This window comes from Xenopus laevis, chromosome 4L (assembly GCF_017654675.1).
Source record: "Xenopus laevis strain J_2021 chromosome 4L, Xenopus_laevis_v10.1, whole genome shotgun sequence".
NCBI classification, from domain to species: Eukaryota; Metazoa; Chordata; class Amphibia; order Anura; family Pipidae; genus Xenopus; species Xenopus laevis.
The window spans coordinates 24,873,470-24,887,559 of record NC_054377.1 but is presented as its reverse complement, the minus strand read 5'-3'; the positions used below and the strand labels follow the sequence as shown (position 1 = coordinate 24,887,559).

Sequence of the window (14,090 nt, the reverse complement as noted above, 5' to 3'; positions counted from 1 at the left end):
CTTTTACACATCACTTGTGAGGCTGCAATATTTTTTTCAATGATACTTGAATAGAAGTAATCATATAACATACATAAGGCAGTAAATGCAATAAACTGGTACTTTTTCCTCTGTGGTTTAATTCTGGTATCGCAATACCTTGCTTCCATCCAAAGCCATCAATAGTGATTCCAAAATATAGGTGTCGATACCAAACAGCGCAGATAAAGGCACTTTTGCAGCAGAACCTCTGCGCTGTTTTGTATCGACACCTATATTTTGGAATCAACATACCTAAGGCCACACAGCCCACATTCTTCAGTAATATTCTCTTAACAAAATTAAAACAAAATAGGTGTACTGCAGGAGGTAACAAAGGATGGTCCCAAAACCCTCAATAAGAGAGGAAGGAAAAAATCTAAATAAATTATAGTTATAAAAACAGCAGTAGTCAAAAAGGACTACCTGCCATTTAGATGTGTTCATTGCACATATTATAGCACTATAAGCCTAGTATCTTAACTGTAACAGTAAAGCTGGCCAGCATAGGCAGATATTAACTGCCGATTTGGCACACCAAACCACTGTATAGGGGCAAAACCACAGCCTTCAAGAAAAATATCTCTTGAACAGGATTAAATACACATCTAGTGATGACAACATTGGGTCATTGATATAGTCCTCTCATGTATAGGCCTGTTTTATTATCAGATCATTGTCCAGTGGCAAAATTTAGCCCACAGCAGCAAATCAATTATCTTGATATGGCCCACCACCTGGGTATTAAGATCAGGCAAAGAAGCACTCATTTGGTGACTTCCAAGCACAACATAACTTCCAGATCTAATTAATACAATTAAAAATTCCATAAAATTCATAATAGGAAAGACAAGGAAAGGTATAATCACTGCGGGTGCCAACATGTTGTTAGGAACCCCTCAGTGATTCTAATAACATACCTGAGACTCCAGGATGGTACTCCTGTTTGCTGAAATTTGCACTGGCCTGAGATATTTCTATAGTAAGTCTTCTTCCACTTCTTGAATCCGATGCAGCTTTGGGCCAGATACACATGCACAGTAGAGAGAAAATCCAGCTTTATTTGGTGCATGTGCACCGGGCCTAAGGCAAAGATTCAAGAAAAGAAAAAAAAATTGCCACATGGTGCTCCTATAGAACAGGCACACCATCCCTTAGTCTCGGGTATTTATAATCACTGGGGTGCAAAACATTTGGCATCAACCCAGTCCACGGTGAGGATACCTTTCCTTCTACTTTAAATGGTATTGCAGTTAATTGTAAAATGAAAGACACATACCATTCTGATGTAAATGTAAAGCCCACGAAGGGTAAAAGATGAGCAGAAAACCCATTGTGATTATTTGGAGGCAATGTTTCCTGAAAATATGAAAAATTCAATAGTTATTAGCAGTAGGTTCAAATTTATAACAGTGACATCTTAACCTGACACACTCCTATAATTGATAGGATCATGCCAGTATAAAAAAAAAAAAAAAGATGTCTTTATAACCCAATGCACCCCTCCAGACCTCACTTACAAGTTCGACATGCCCACATGGTTTTAATAAGTTATACTGGGCTGGGGGGCAGCAATATCCTTTAACACTCCGTAGATGTATCCCTTGACTAGCATGACTGACAGAACCATCTCTGCATACTCTGGTAAATTAAATTATGTCTATGAGTGTTGGACCTGTAATTCTTGTATGGCTGGTTACGAGAGGACATATCTTAAAATAATAGAGCATCCATTTTTTACTATAACTATTGACTTTCTCCTATAAATTATAGAAATGTGACCACACCACATTAATGATACTGTACGTAGAAGCACTACACTTATGTATTTAGCAATTTATGAAACAGAATAAAATTATAAAAACTGAACATCAGTTGAAGAGTTGCTAAGATCACTTCATTAACACACTCCAAAGAATAAGTATGAGGGAAGTACGCCATTTGGAAATGAAAAGGTATGTTTCAAGAGAAAAAAAACCAACCGAATTTTTCAGGGACTCATCATCCACATCAAAATTAGAGGTGTCTGCAGGGCTATCCACCTCTGGGGTGTAAGGGGGAACAGCTCTTCGAATATTATCCCAATCTACACCTTTAAAGAAAGGATGCTTCTTAAAATCATCAATGCCTGCTCTTCCAAGGCGATCTTCCTTCCTGCAGATAAGGTGCTGGATCAAATCCTTTGCTTGGTCAGATACATCTGTGATGTCAGATGGAAACTGCAAATGCTCCTGTGACAAAAATTCAGGATGTGATCATCAGTGTACGGCAAGGATTATAAAAGCCAGCAAAGGTTTCACATTTTTTCAATGTTGGAGTTGTTTTTGCACTGTTGACAAAGGAACATGAGAAAATATATGCATACAAAAGTAATTCAGTTGTTGAGTTACCTCGTGGTTCATGATCTTGCCATAAGTTTCCACTAAAGATTCAGCATAGAAGGGGGTCTCTCCAAAGAGAAGTTCATACATAGAAACACCAAGAGACCACCAATCGCATTCTATTCCATACTTCCCCTTGCCATCCTCCATAGCCTGAAGGATTTCTGGGGAAATATAATCAGGGGTACCAACTGCAACAGAAGATTCCACCTGAGGGACAATAGATAAAGTCATTCCACTAATTTAAGTAGTTAACTTTTTTTTATGGTTAAGTAATAATATGGGCACATTTCTCCCCTGTTTAGTTATCCAAATCAAGCATAATGAAACAGAGAGGTTTAAAGATCTATACTATTTTGTGTCAGTAGTAAAGAGAGTGTGAATACGTTGCAGCGGACACAGGTTAGCACCTGCAATTATGCTGTAACTCTGGTTAAAATATGGTTATTTGCACTTTCCAAATACACATTGCACTACATTTGTATAAGGCTTCTGGCACCCTTCTGTCAATGCCACAGCGAATCTATGTTGAGTATAATTACCGTGCCATCCGGTTTCATTTTCAGACAGGACCCAAAATCCGCAAGACGAATGTGTCCTTTCATATCAATAAGAACATTGTCTGGTTTTATATCTCTGTGGAAAAATATGAAAACAGGTAATGCATTGCATGCAATAAAATTAATAAAAATAAATGATAATTCACAAGGCCATATATCTGTCTATCCTGATATGCGAGTCTTGCTTTAAGTTGGCCATAGATGCAGCAATCCGATCGATTTTCGGACCGTGTGTGGAGAGTCCCGACATTTTTCGTCCGGCGGAGATCGGACGTTTGGTCGATCGGACAGGTTAGAAAATTTATGTTGGCTGCCGATAATATCTCTGCATGTATTGCCGATCGTATGATTTTCAGTGGGAGACTGTCACTAGCTTTGTCAGACATAACTATCGTACGATTGCTGTCAGGGGAAGAACATTGGCTGATCTGTTCTTTTACTACTTTATTTGATCGGAATGGTAAGACTTTGATATGAATGGTTAGTGGAGGGTCAGGAGATGGGAAAGTCCGATCGTACGTTGATTAGTACGATGGGATCTTTGCGTCTATGGCCAGCTTTACTCAGCTTTATATCTTTGTTTATTGTTCCACAGTGAAATAGCAGCAATACAGTTTGGTTTATGCCAGATACCTGAGTATATTGGGTATAACAAGAGTAGGAATAAGAAAACTGCAAGCATCCACAAATAACACAGGCAGGCTCTGCAAAAAAAAAAAAAAAACACGGACAAGCTCTAGTACAGCAGTTCTGAAACTGCGAAGCTAGCCCAGTTTTGGGAGTCTGAAGTAGCAGCAGGAAGGGCTCAGACTAAAGGCCAGCTTGAAGCATGAAGGTAAAATAGAGTGGGATTCGGTGGAGACATTATTTGCTGTTCTGTATATTTTTGGGACTATGGCAAAACAGTATCATTTTGGTATATTTGTAATCTTTTTGGGTAAAAGGGGCCCTGCACGAAAAGGTTCGACCTTCAAGGGGGGTTTAAACCACATGCTTTCAAAACATCATTTAAAGCACATAATAATGTTTCCAAACAAAGAACAGATTTGGGGTGTATTTATTAACATTGGAGAAAAACATCACTATACCACACAAACATCCACAATATCAACAAGTCGCTCCCACTACATACATACATAATCAAAAACCTAACAGCAACCATAATATTTCATACAGTCAAGAACAAAGTGTTGTAAGTAGCAATCGGCTGCTTTCTATTTAGCCCGAATCACACCGTCACAAGGGTTTCCATGAATTGTGGAAACTGTTTAGATAGATGCTCATTTGAAAGTTAGGTTATAAAGAATAAAATGAGACATAGTTAGTTACTCATCATGAGGCTTAAGGCTATGCCACCATCAAAAAAAAAAAATAAGTTTAGACTTTGGGCCTTACAATAATGTATTTTTTTGGAGAGTTCTGTTTTGGGAAAACTTTATATAGGTACTTTTGAGCTTAGTCATGTTTTATGGCTGAGATTATAGCTATAACACAGTAATCCAGCTACACTGGCTGTTGCTACAAAACATGTTTAAGTCATTGTAGGATTCTGAGCCTAAGGCAGAAAAAGAAGTGTTTACTTGAAGTAGAATTAATTCCTAATAAAATCCAAGGCCCTTCAGTCAACTGGATCAAATACATTTAGTTTAGAAATTTGGGGACCAAGTTGTTGAGTTGCTTTGTGGAAATCTGAAGCTGGGGACAAAACTATATATTCATATTTTAAAACAAAATATAAAAACTGTTTATTTTTGGTATAATGTTTGAACAACAGGTTTTGTGAAAGTGAGGTTGTGAATTAAGTTGTGTTAAATTAGTTTCAACATAATCATAAGAGATTTATAAGGAAGTCAGGTAGTTTGCACTGTGTACGTTAGTCAGGCATTACTAGCAAAATTAGTAGGCCATGATTTTTTTTGTAATGTTTACAGATGTATTGTATCCTTGTATGAATTTTATTCAAGCGAGACCAAGTTTCCCAAGCTCTTAAAATACTACCAACTTGTATAGGAGATCTACAATGTTTGTCCATTACCTGTGTACATATTTCAGCTGGTGTATAGAGTCTATCGCTAAGACCATCTCAGCCAAGTAGAATCGAGCCATATCCTCTGGTAACCGATCCTCAAATTTACTCAGCAGGGTAAGCAAATCTCCTCCAACATAATAATCCATCACCAGGTACTACAAAAAAAAAAAGCATACAAGGGATTTATTTTAACGACATTTTACCAAATCTATGAACATACACAAAATATGAAGAAAAATTTGAAAAAATGTTTGTCCGTTTTATCAAGCGAAAAAATAAATAGGGGTGCAAAATATTAGGCGCACACCCAAGTGATTGTATTGACTTACCTGAAACCCAGGGCCGGTGCTCCTATTCTCCTCCTCTTCCAGTGAGCAACACAAATCGATCCTCTTCCGACTTCTTCTTACTTTGTGTGGCTGTGCATGCGCAGTAGAGCGAAAAGCCAAACTTTAACTAAATAGTTGTCTATTTCGTTCTACTGCGCATACGTCTGCCCCGGGAAATTCGAAAGAAGAAGCCGGAAAAGAATCACTCCGTGGTGCTCGCTAGAAGAACCCCCAGGCTGGTGCTTTCCAGCGAGCAGGTAAGTATATACAATCACTTGGGGGAGCCTAACATTTGGCACCCCCAAGTGGAAGAAGATTTTCCTTCTCCTAAAATCACTGAACATTTTTAATGAATGTATATTGTTAAGTTGCTTAGAATGATATCCTCTTGCAGTAGGCAAAATTAGGTAATCTTTACATCTTGTGACACCCTTAATTCAACTCCACATGTACTATTTCATAATATGACTTGGACTCTATTAGGTAAAGTTGCTGTGTGTTGGTTCTTTGCCTCCTCAATCTATACCTGACCAAGGCACAGTCATCTGATGATCAAGACAGGTAAAAAATATCCTCAGCTGTAAACCACACCAGGCGAGAATGATGCTTCTGCATGTGCCACTCATTTGAGCCAGACAGTGGCTTGAGGCCCAAATACATAAAACACTGCCCAGTTTAGTCCAGTACTTGTACAGGCATATTGGTTAGTAATGGTGACATGGCCAGACAAACACATTTTCTGTGTGCATGGCCAGCTCAATCTTTGTGATGTCTATGTTTAAAGGCCAAGTCAACCTCAAAATTAAAATTTGCCTAATTAAAAAAAGCATAATTCCAAGCAACTTTCCAATTTACATTTAATAAACATTTTCAGTGCTTTTAAAGGACAAGGAAACCCATTTTTTTCTTATTTGAACATTTCGCTAACTTTTTTTTAGAAAAATACCTTCTGTAAAAGCTATAATCTTTCGGTGCAGTCTTTCTTTCTTTTAAAAGATTATGTCCGCCATTTTGGACCGGATTGCGTCACCATGCGCTCCTTCTGTTGTTTTGCGCATGTGTGAACATTCCCTGCATGTCATCATTAGATGTATAAAAAGTTTCTGTAAGTCTGTCGATCAGCTGCTGCTCATGATAGCAAAGATACACGCATGCGCCGAAGGCAATGAAGATCTAATGCGCATGCGGCCAAGTAAAGGAGCCTGCTGAATTCCAGGTAGTGCTCGCTCTATACTTTAAGCCTTTGGTAACTCCTCGCCTATGTATCTTTTACACTGATATGCTGTACAGAGGTTAGGCTTTCCCTGCACTCAATATTATATTTAGCCTTACCTAGTCCTTTAAATTTAATTGTAAAAAAATTTGCTATTGAAAGCAGCATTTGCCTCCTAGTTGTTACTTTTTAAACAAATGGTCTGCGTTTATCAGCCAAATTTGCTCGTGGGCAGTAACCTATGGCAACCAAATCAAATTGTTGCATTCATTGTTCTACCTACAGCTGGCTGAAAAAAGCCACTCACTAACTGGTTGCCATGGGTTACTGCCCATGGGCAAATTTGCCTAGTGCCCCAGTATCTTCAGAACTGTCAGGACAAATTTTGTGTTATAACATTCAACCCTACATAGCATTGTCATCAGAAAACAGTATTTAATATTTAAAGTACCCTATTGAACCATTTAACCACGACTTTTGACTAGTGCAGCTATGAAGGATTCATAAACCAAAGGTCCAGTACAATGAATTGCTTTAAAATGAGGACCCATACCCAGAAATGTATCAAGATGTCAGGTGACTTTTGCATGTTTTATAAATTGCACTTTATATGGTTTTTAAACTGTAGGGGGAAATATTTATTATTGCTTGGTGAATTTTACTAATTTACCATGAAAAAAATCTTTATTCACCATCTCTTGTTTAGGTGCTAATGCCCATTTTATTTAATAAACAGCAGTTAGTGTCTTAGCAAATTTTAACAAGCATTAACTATAGTTAATGACTAACAGTCTATTCATTACAAAGTTTTATTAAAAATTAAATATACCAAGTAGGATTGTTTTGCCATCAATATGGATTCATTTGTTGGGATCAAATACAAGTTACTGTTTTATTATTACAGAGAAAAAAAGAAATAACTTTTAGAATTCCAATTATTTGATCATCATGAATTATATAATTTGGCGTTTTCTGGATAACCGGTTTCCACCAAATAGTTGTATATAATTGTGTGTTTTGACCCCAGCACCGCTTATTTATAAATTAGGTTTATGTCATTAATATTATCTGACCTGTTTCCTATATACACTATATGTTATTAGTCAGTAAAAAGGAGGCATACTTTACCAAGTAATTATCATCATGAAATGCATAGTACAGGCTGGGAATCCACTGGGTATCTCCTTTAACTAAAACATCTCTCTCCTCACGGAAGCAAGCTGTCTGCAAAGAAAAGTTATTTTAAAAGATAGGAAGATCTTTTAAAACTAGGTAGGCATTATTTAGTACCACGGGGTTACATTTGACTACACGGGTATCCACTAACTTCAGGGAGGTAAATCCCAATAAGCCTTAAGTCAGGGATCCCCAACCTTTTGAACCCGTGAGCAACATTCAGAAGTAAAAGGAGTTGGGGAGCAACACTAGCATGAAAAATGTTCTTGGGGTGCCAAATAAGTGCTGTGATTGGCCATTTAGTAGCCCCTATGTGGATTATCAACCTACATTGAGGCTCTGTTTGGCAGTAAACCTGGTTTTTATACAACCAAAACTTGCCTCCAAGCCTGGAATTCAAAAATAAGCACCTGCTTTGAGGCCACTGGGAGCAACATCCAAGGGGTTTGAGAGCAACATGTTGCTCGCGAGCTACTGGTTGGGGATCACTGCCTTAAGTGAAAGCATCAAACAGATCAGATAAGAGAGTATAACTGTGGTGTATCGAACTCCATGAAAAAATTAAGATTTACATTCATTTTTTAAATGTACCATATATGGGATGATTTATTATAATGTATTGTAATGTTTCCTAAAGCAAGTACCAAAGAGAGATAAAGTGATGTCTTACTGCCCATTCTATGGCACTGTGACACTGTGTGCAATGTATGTAAAATAAAGGCCATGATAAAATGCATGGTCTTTCCCCCATTCATAGAAAACATTAAAGGATGGCTAGAACTTCTATTTTATTGGCAAAATACCAAAGTTAATTCTTTATTTACCATCTTCTAGATAGGTGCAACTGTACTTTGTATACTTAACGGCAGTTAACATCTCAAGTTTGGTATAAGTATTTGTTCGGGGTTTTCACCGTCTATTGCATTTTGCTTTATCATTTCCTGCTTTGGCTTTGGGAAAAGATGCAGAAAGTGTCTGTGCTGTATAAATAAATGTTGAGCAAGACTAATGATACATAGATACAAACATACATCTCCTGGCAAGGAACAGAGTTGAGGTGCCTGTAAGAACTTGCCTGATTTCTGGAAGGCATCCCAGACATGTCAGCAGAAGAACAGAATAGTGACAAATCTTGGCATTCCAGTTTAACATGCCCCAGGGAATAAAAGGTCAGCTCTGTGGGGCTCCCATGCCAAACATCTCACACATTAGGTCAATTACGATGAACAATCAAGGTGATATGCTGCTATCAATATGGTTTCTTATTGAGCCCCTTCATTTAAATACATCCTGTTTTATACTCCCTTTTATAGCACTTGGCTTCCTTCCTCATTCCTGTTCTATAGCAGGATGAAATGTATGGAAAATTCATTGAGTATTTAAGGTTGTTTAATTACAGTGACCAGTGCAATTCACTGTTCCTCTTAAAAGTGCAATTTTATTATACCAGTGATGGGGGCCTAATGTCAATTTAAGTCCCAGTAGCTAGAACTAAATCGCCACTAACTGCACAGAATATCTTCCCAGTAACATGAATTAGGCATCAAAGATGATGTGCCATTTCCCTGGCTCAGAATTAAAAGTATCAACTATTTCATGTTTCTATATTGAATATGGTTGGTATTGTGTAATCAGTAAATTCACTGCTTTGTGGAAACTACTGAACTGATGGGAAATCAGTTATAAAAATGAATCAAGTAATTGATTGGATTGCACAAAGTTTACCATTATATTTATTTCACACCAAACTTAATAACATCAGTCCTATTTACAATAAATGCTAATAATCTCTTAGTTCATTAAGGTAGTTAAAATTCCCAGGTTAACCAATCCTGTGATCAAATTACCGCAGTGAGTTTATATAGTCTTGAAAAATCACATGAAATCAAGTTACCCATTATATTTAGACACCCATAGTGTGGCTCAACCTTAATATGAAAATGCTTGTGGCTGCTAAAAGTCTTTTTACACATGCTCCCAGGGCTTATAGCAAAGTAGTTCACCTCCCTCAAGGCCATAAACAAGTAATAAATGATTTAATGATTTACGCCTAAACCAGAATTTTATTACAGAAACAACACTTATAGAAGTTTATGCTGCAGCATTAGTGCAGTTATGCATGAATTCAATGCTGCTGTATGACATACAAAGAGCATAAGTGAAAAGTTTGGAAAACAATCAGTTTTTACAGCCTGGGGGTGATGAACTAAATTACTATAATCTTTGTATATGTATTTACTAAAATGTATGATATTGTAGCCAGATTTGGCCTTTCTTTTCAAAATATTCTTGGGCGAATATTGCAGCATATTATACACAGGCTATTCGACAATATTTCCTGTAAAGGCCTGTTTGTTTCCTCCCAGCATGTGCTGAACTACTAACAGGATCACAGTGACAATCACTGCACATGATGAAACAAGCAGAGGGATTAGGAAAAAGGATTACTAGTATAGGAAAGAATCGGCTAGCTACTCACAGTGTGAAAAGCAAGAAACATGCGTCAGTAAAGTGAAAATATTTTTTTTAGAGTTATAGTTTGTATTTGTTCATCCAGCACCAATAAACTATTTTTTGGCAAAGCACATACTATGTTATATCATGAGTCAAGTTTTCATACTATGAATTGTCCCTGTGTTTCTGTGTAAGAAATAAACACATTGTATTCTCCACACATCTTTTATGTAATGTGTAAATCTGTAACTTTGCCATATTCACTTGGAATGGTTGCCCCATGCCAACACAGCAGCTTATTTATATAAACTGTACTAGGGTTTCTAAAGCAAATCTTATGCTAATAGCACACTGGTCTGGGGATCCTCTTTCTGCAAACAAGTGGAGAAAAATGAATACACCCTCATCAGCTCCTTTGTGTATCTGAGAGGCATGTCGACAGCTTGTGTGCAGACAGACAGAGTGGATCTCAGATCAGACAAGTATATATTTTCGCAAACAAAATCCACATCATGTGCCTACACCATAGGCTGACGATATGGCTGTCACTGGAGAGCTGTCAGTCCTGGAGTCAACAGCCTGTCCCACGGTTAAGGTGGTTATACACGGAGAGATCCGCTTGTTTGGCAATGTCGCCAAAAGAGTGGATCTCTCCCAGATATGCCCACCTTGAGAGCAATATTGGATCCTAACGGACAGTCGGATCCCGGGACCGCATCAACGAACAAGGGCGCTCCGCCAATGAGGCGAGTTGAGGCACTCGCCTCAGGCGGCAGCCGCTCCTGGTAACTAAGAGCCAAATTTCCGGTTTGCAACTCGGAAATTCAGCTCTTCTAGTGCAGAGAGCACAATAGTGCTCTCAGCACTAGCGACGTGGACCCCTGAAGGTGAGTGCCGTGGGGGAGGCGGGGGCGGCAAAAACAAAGGCCACCTTAGGCGACAAATTGGGCAGGATTGCCCCTGTCAACGAACAGATGGGGGATTTTTAGTCCCGTCCTATCAACATCTGGCCGACTTTCGGCCAGATATCGATCGGGGAAGCCCGTCGGAGGGCCCCATACACTGGCCAATAAGCTGCCGACCCGGTCTGTCGGCAGCTTTTATCAGCCCCTGTATGGCCACCTTTACATGGAAATTTTTCGGTGGTGTTTCAAATCCCGACTGGAAAAGTTGATAGCTCTGTACACAAAGGAGATATAAAGCCACCCACTTTTCTCTTCCTGGGTACAAAACCTAGGTAGAAAAAATTTCTGAAACGTAACTCACTTCAGGAGGCTCACTACTACAGACTCAAACCAGTGTATTAGGTCAAAACCTACTAAATTAAAACAAAGAAAAATTAGCTTTATCACGTGTTTATCCTCATTCTCCCCTTTCAGCAATCAGCCTCTCTTCATGCAGCTTTGTGTTTGAGCCAGACTCCAAGACTGTTTTAACTGTTCATCATAAAATCTGACTGACTCCTGTAGAGGGACAGACTGCTGAGAGAGGAAAAGTGAAGTGTAAATTGATTATTTCATAAACTCATTCCTTAGTTCCTTATTTGCAGTAGGTGAAGCTCATAGTAAAATCTTCCATTGTATTCTAGTTCCCCTGTAACTTCTCTCTGTTTCTTTAACAAGTCCCAATGTTAAATATTGTAATGTTCCAAAAATTAATTATAAAGTTTCCTTACCAGTATTAGCAGCAAGAGTAGCAGCAAATTACTCCATATTACACTGTTACATAATACTTGCGTTTCAGGTTTGTGATTCAAACACAGGGGCTTGTTCAGTAAATCCAAAAAGTGGCAAGTGCAAATAAAAACATTTCAGTTCTCCTGCTATGCCAAGCTCTAAAGATTTATGGTTATATAAATATATATTTTCACACGGTTTTCCACTTTTGATCTTTATTTTTGGTATGAACACCCTTCAGTTGAACAGAGCTGTGGAATATGTTATTTCTTATGAATAATGAGAATATGATGGCAGTGCATAGAAGACTAAGGTGATCATGTTCTCTAAAACTACACATTATAGAGTGAATAATGAACCTTTGAAGCAAAAAAAAATGGTGATTCACACTACTGCACTCACACTGGCCCTGGGCCAAAAAGAAGTCTAGAGATGTGGAACATAGTGCTCCTACAGTATTACTGCTGGTGCAATTAGTTTTTTTTAGCAGTGGCCCGGGGTAAAAGGCAAGCGATTAGCGATGGGCGAATTTATTCGCCAGGCGCGAATTCGCGCCAAATGTTCACGATTCGCCGCCGGCGAATAAATTCACAAAACTGCCGCAAAAATTCGCTGACAAAAGTTCGCCAACAACCACAAAAACGGACGCCGGCGTTAAAAATGGGCGCTGGCGCAGTTTCGCAAATTTTTCGGTGAAGCGAAACGGCGCAAATTCACCCATCACTACAAGCGATTATAATCACTGGGGGATGCCCAACATTTGGCACTCCACCTAGTGAACTTAATTTTCCTTCTAAATTAAAAATTATTTTTCTTTTTTTAAACCTGCATTTTGCTTTCCCTACCCTTGATTACCAATCTTCTACTGCACTGCCCACTCAATGTCTTTTGTTCCCCTGTCGTAAAAGACAACTTGATATTTACACTCTATAGTTCTGCACATTTTGTGGCTGAGCCCCACCCCAGGTCTCCGCAGTCTCGGTTATTTCATTTATTTTTTTCTGCATCTCTGAAATTCTTCATTTACATTTGTTCTATTAAAAGGTGCAAACAATGTTTACTGCAATATTAGAATGGTATATTATTAAACATGCTTAAGAACATATGCACAAAAAAAAAACATCTAAAGCCAACAGCGGCTTCTAGTTTATGTGCAGAGCTAATTTCATGGAAAAACATTATTATGGTTCAGGGTTGCTTTAACTCTTGTTTGTTAATGATTAAAAAAAAACGAAAAAACATTGGCATGGGGAAGCTTATCTGTATATATGTTATATATTAATTCTATATTCTAATATTTATATATTTCTTTAAGAATGAGCAGTTATGAGTAGTACCGGACTGGGATGCCAGGGGCCCACTAGAAAATCTTAGGCTGAGGGCCCGCTTTCCAAACTATTATATGAGTGCCCTGATAACCAACATTAAAAACAGGGTAATTTACTGCCATCCTGGGAGGAAGAACAAAAGTGTGCCCCCTAGTGCACTCTTCTACCTGCAGGGCAGATTGCAAAAAACATGGACCGATTCTGTTTTTTTGTACCATGCACTGCAGGTAGTAATTGACCCCTAATGATACTGTGTTCTCTGGTGATCCAAGTATCCTTCGGAGTAATGTCCGACAGGGAAATTTTGTCGCCAATGATAAATTCGAGCTGTTGTAGGTGACTAATCTCCTGAAAATACTTCTCCTTCAGCAATAACTGAAATTCCTGGAGGTAAAACCTACGAGTCGCTTTGTTTTTCCAAAGTTGTTTAAAGTTACCTCGTGAGGCAAGTTCGGGCGACTTTATGTTGCATAGGTTTTACCAACAGCGATAACAATTATTGCCGATTTTCAGAAGATTTGTCCCCTGCATTAGATCCAATTTATCGTAAATGAAAAATCTCCCCATCAGACATTATTCTAAAAATGCTTGGTTGATTTGCTGTAACCATTGAACTATGAACATTTACTGGGAGTGTTTTACTCAGCACAGTCTGTGTATTGGTTTACAAAGCTGCAAGAGACTCTTCCTCAACTATATTTATGTACAGTGTCAATAAGACAGAAACTGTTCCAGGTCATGGTTAGATGTTTACTTACTTCAGCACGTTTTAGCATCTCCCACTTATGCAGTATTTTCATGGCAAAAACTTTTCCACTGCCCTTCATTTTTACAACTGCTACCTGGAAAAAATAAGGGATACAAAGTTATGGAATGGTGAAAGGGCTGGGCAGAATAAGTACACAAACAATTGTGTCTAATAGAAT

The 14,090-nt window shown here is 38.3% G+C and overlaps 1 protein-coding gene across 2 annotated transcripts in view; it reads right to left on the bottom strand.

Annotated features, from left to right (window-relative positions):
* LOC108713890 (serine/threonine-protein kinase MRCK alpha) overlaps positions 1 to 14,090 on the bottom strand; it is a 60,968-nt gene that overhangs the window by 24,524 nt on the left and 22,354 nt on the right. For both annotated transcript variants that reach the window (XM_018257578.2, XM_018257579.2), the window contains exons 4-10: positions 13,923 to 14,006; positions 7,659 to 7,754; positions 4,995 to 5,143; positions 2,942 to 3,035; positions 2,409 to 2,609; positions 2,001 to 2,249; positions 1,298 to 1,377 (exon numbers count right to left, since the gene is read on the bottom strand). In XM_018257578.2, coding sequence (XP_018113067.1) covers positions 1,298 to 1,377; positions 2,001 to 2,249; positions 2,409 to 2,609; positions 2,942 to 3,035; positions 4,995 to 5,143; positions 7,659 to 7,754; positions 13,923 to 14,006 — 953 coding nt within the window. The remainder of the gene's footprint in view (positions 1 to 1,297; positions 1,378 to 2,000; positions 2,250 to 2,408; positions 2,610 to 2,941; positions 3,036 to 4,994; positions 5,144 to 7,658; positions 7,755 to 13,922; positions 14,007 to 14,090) is intronic.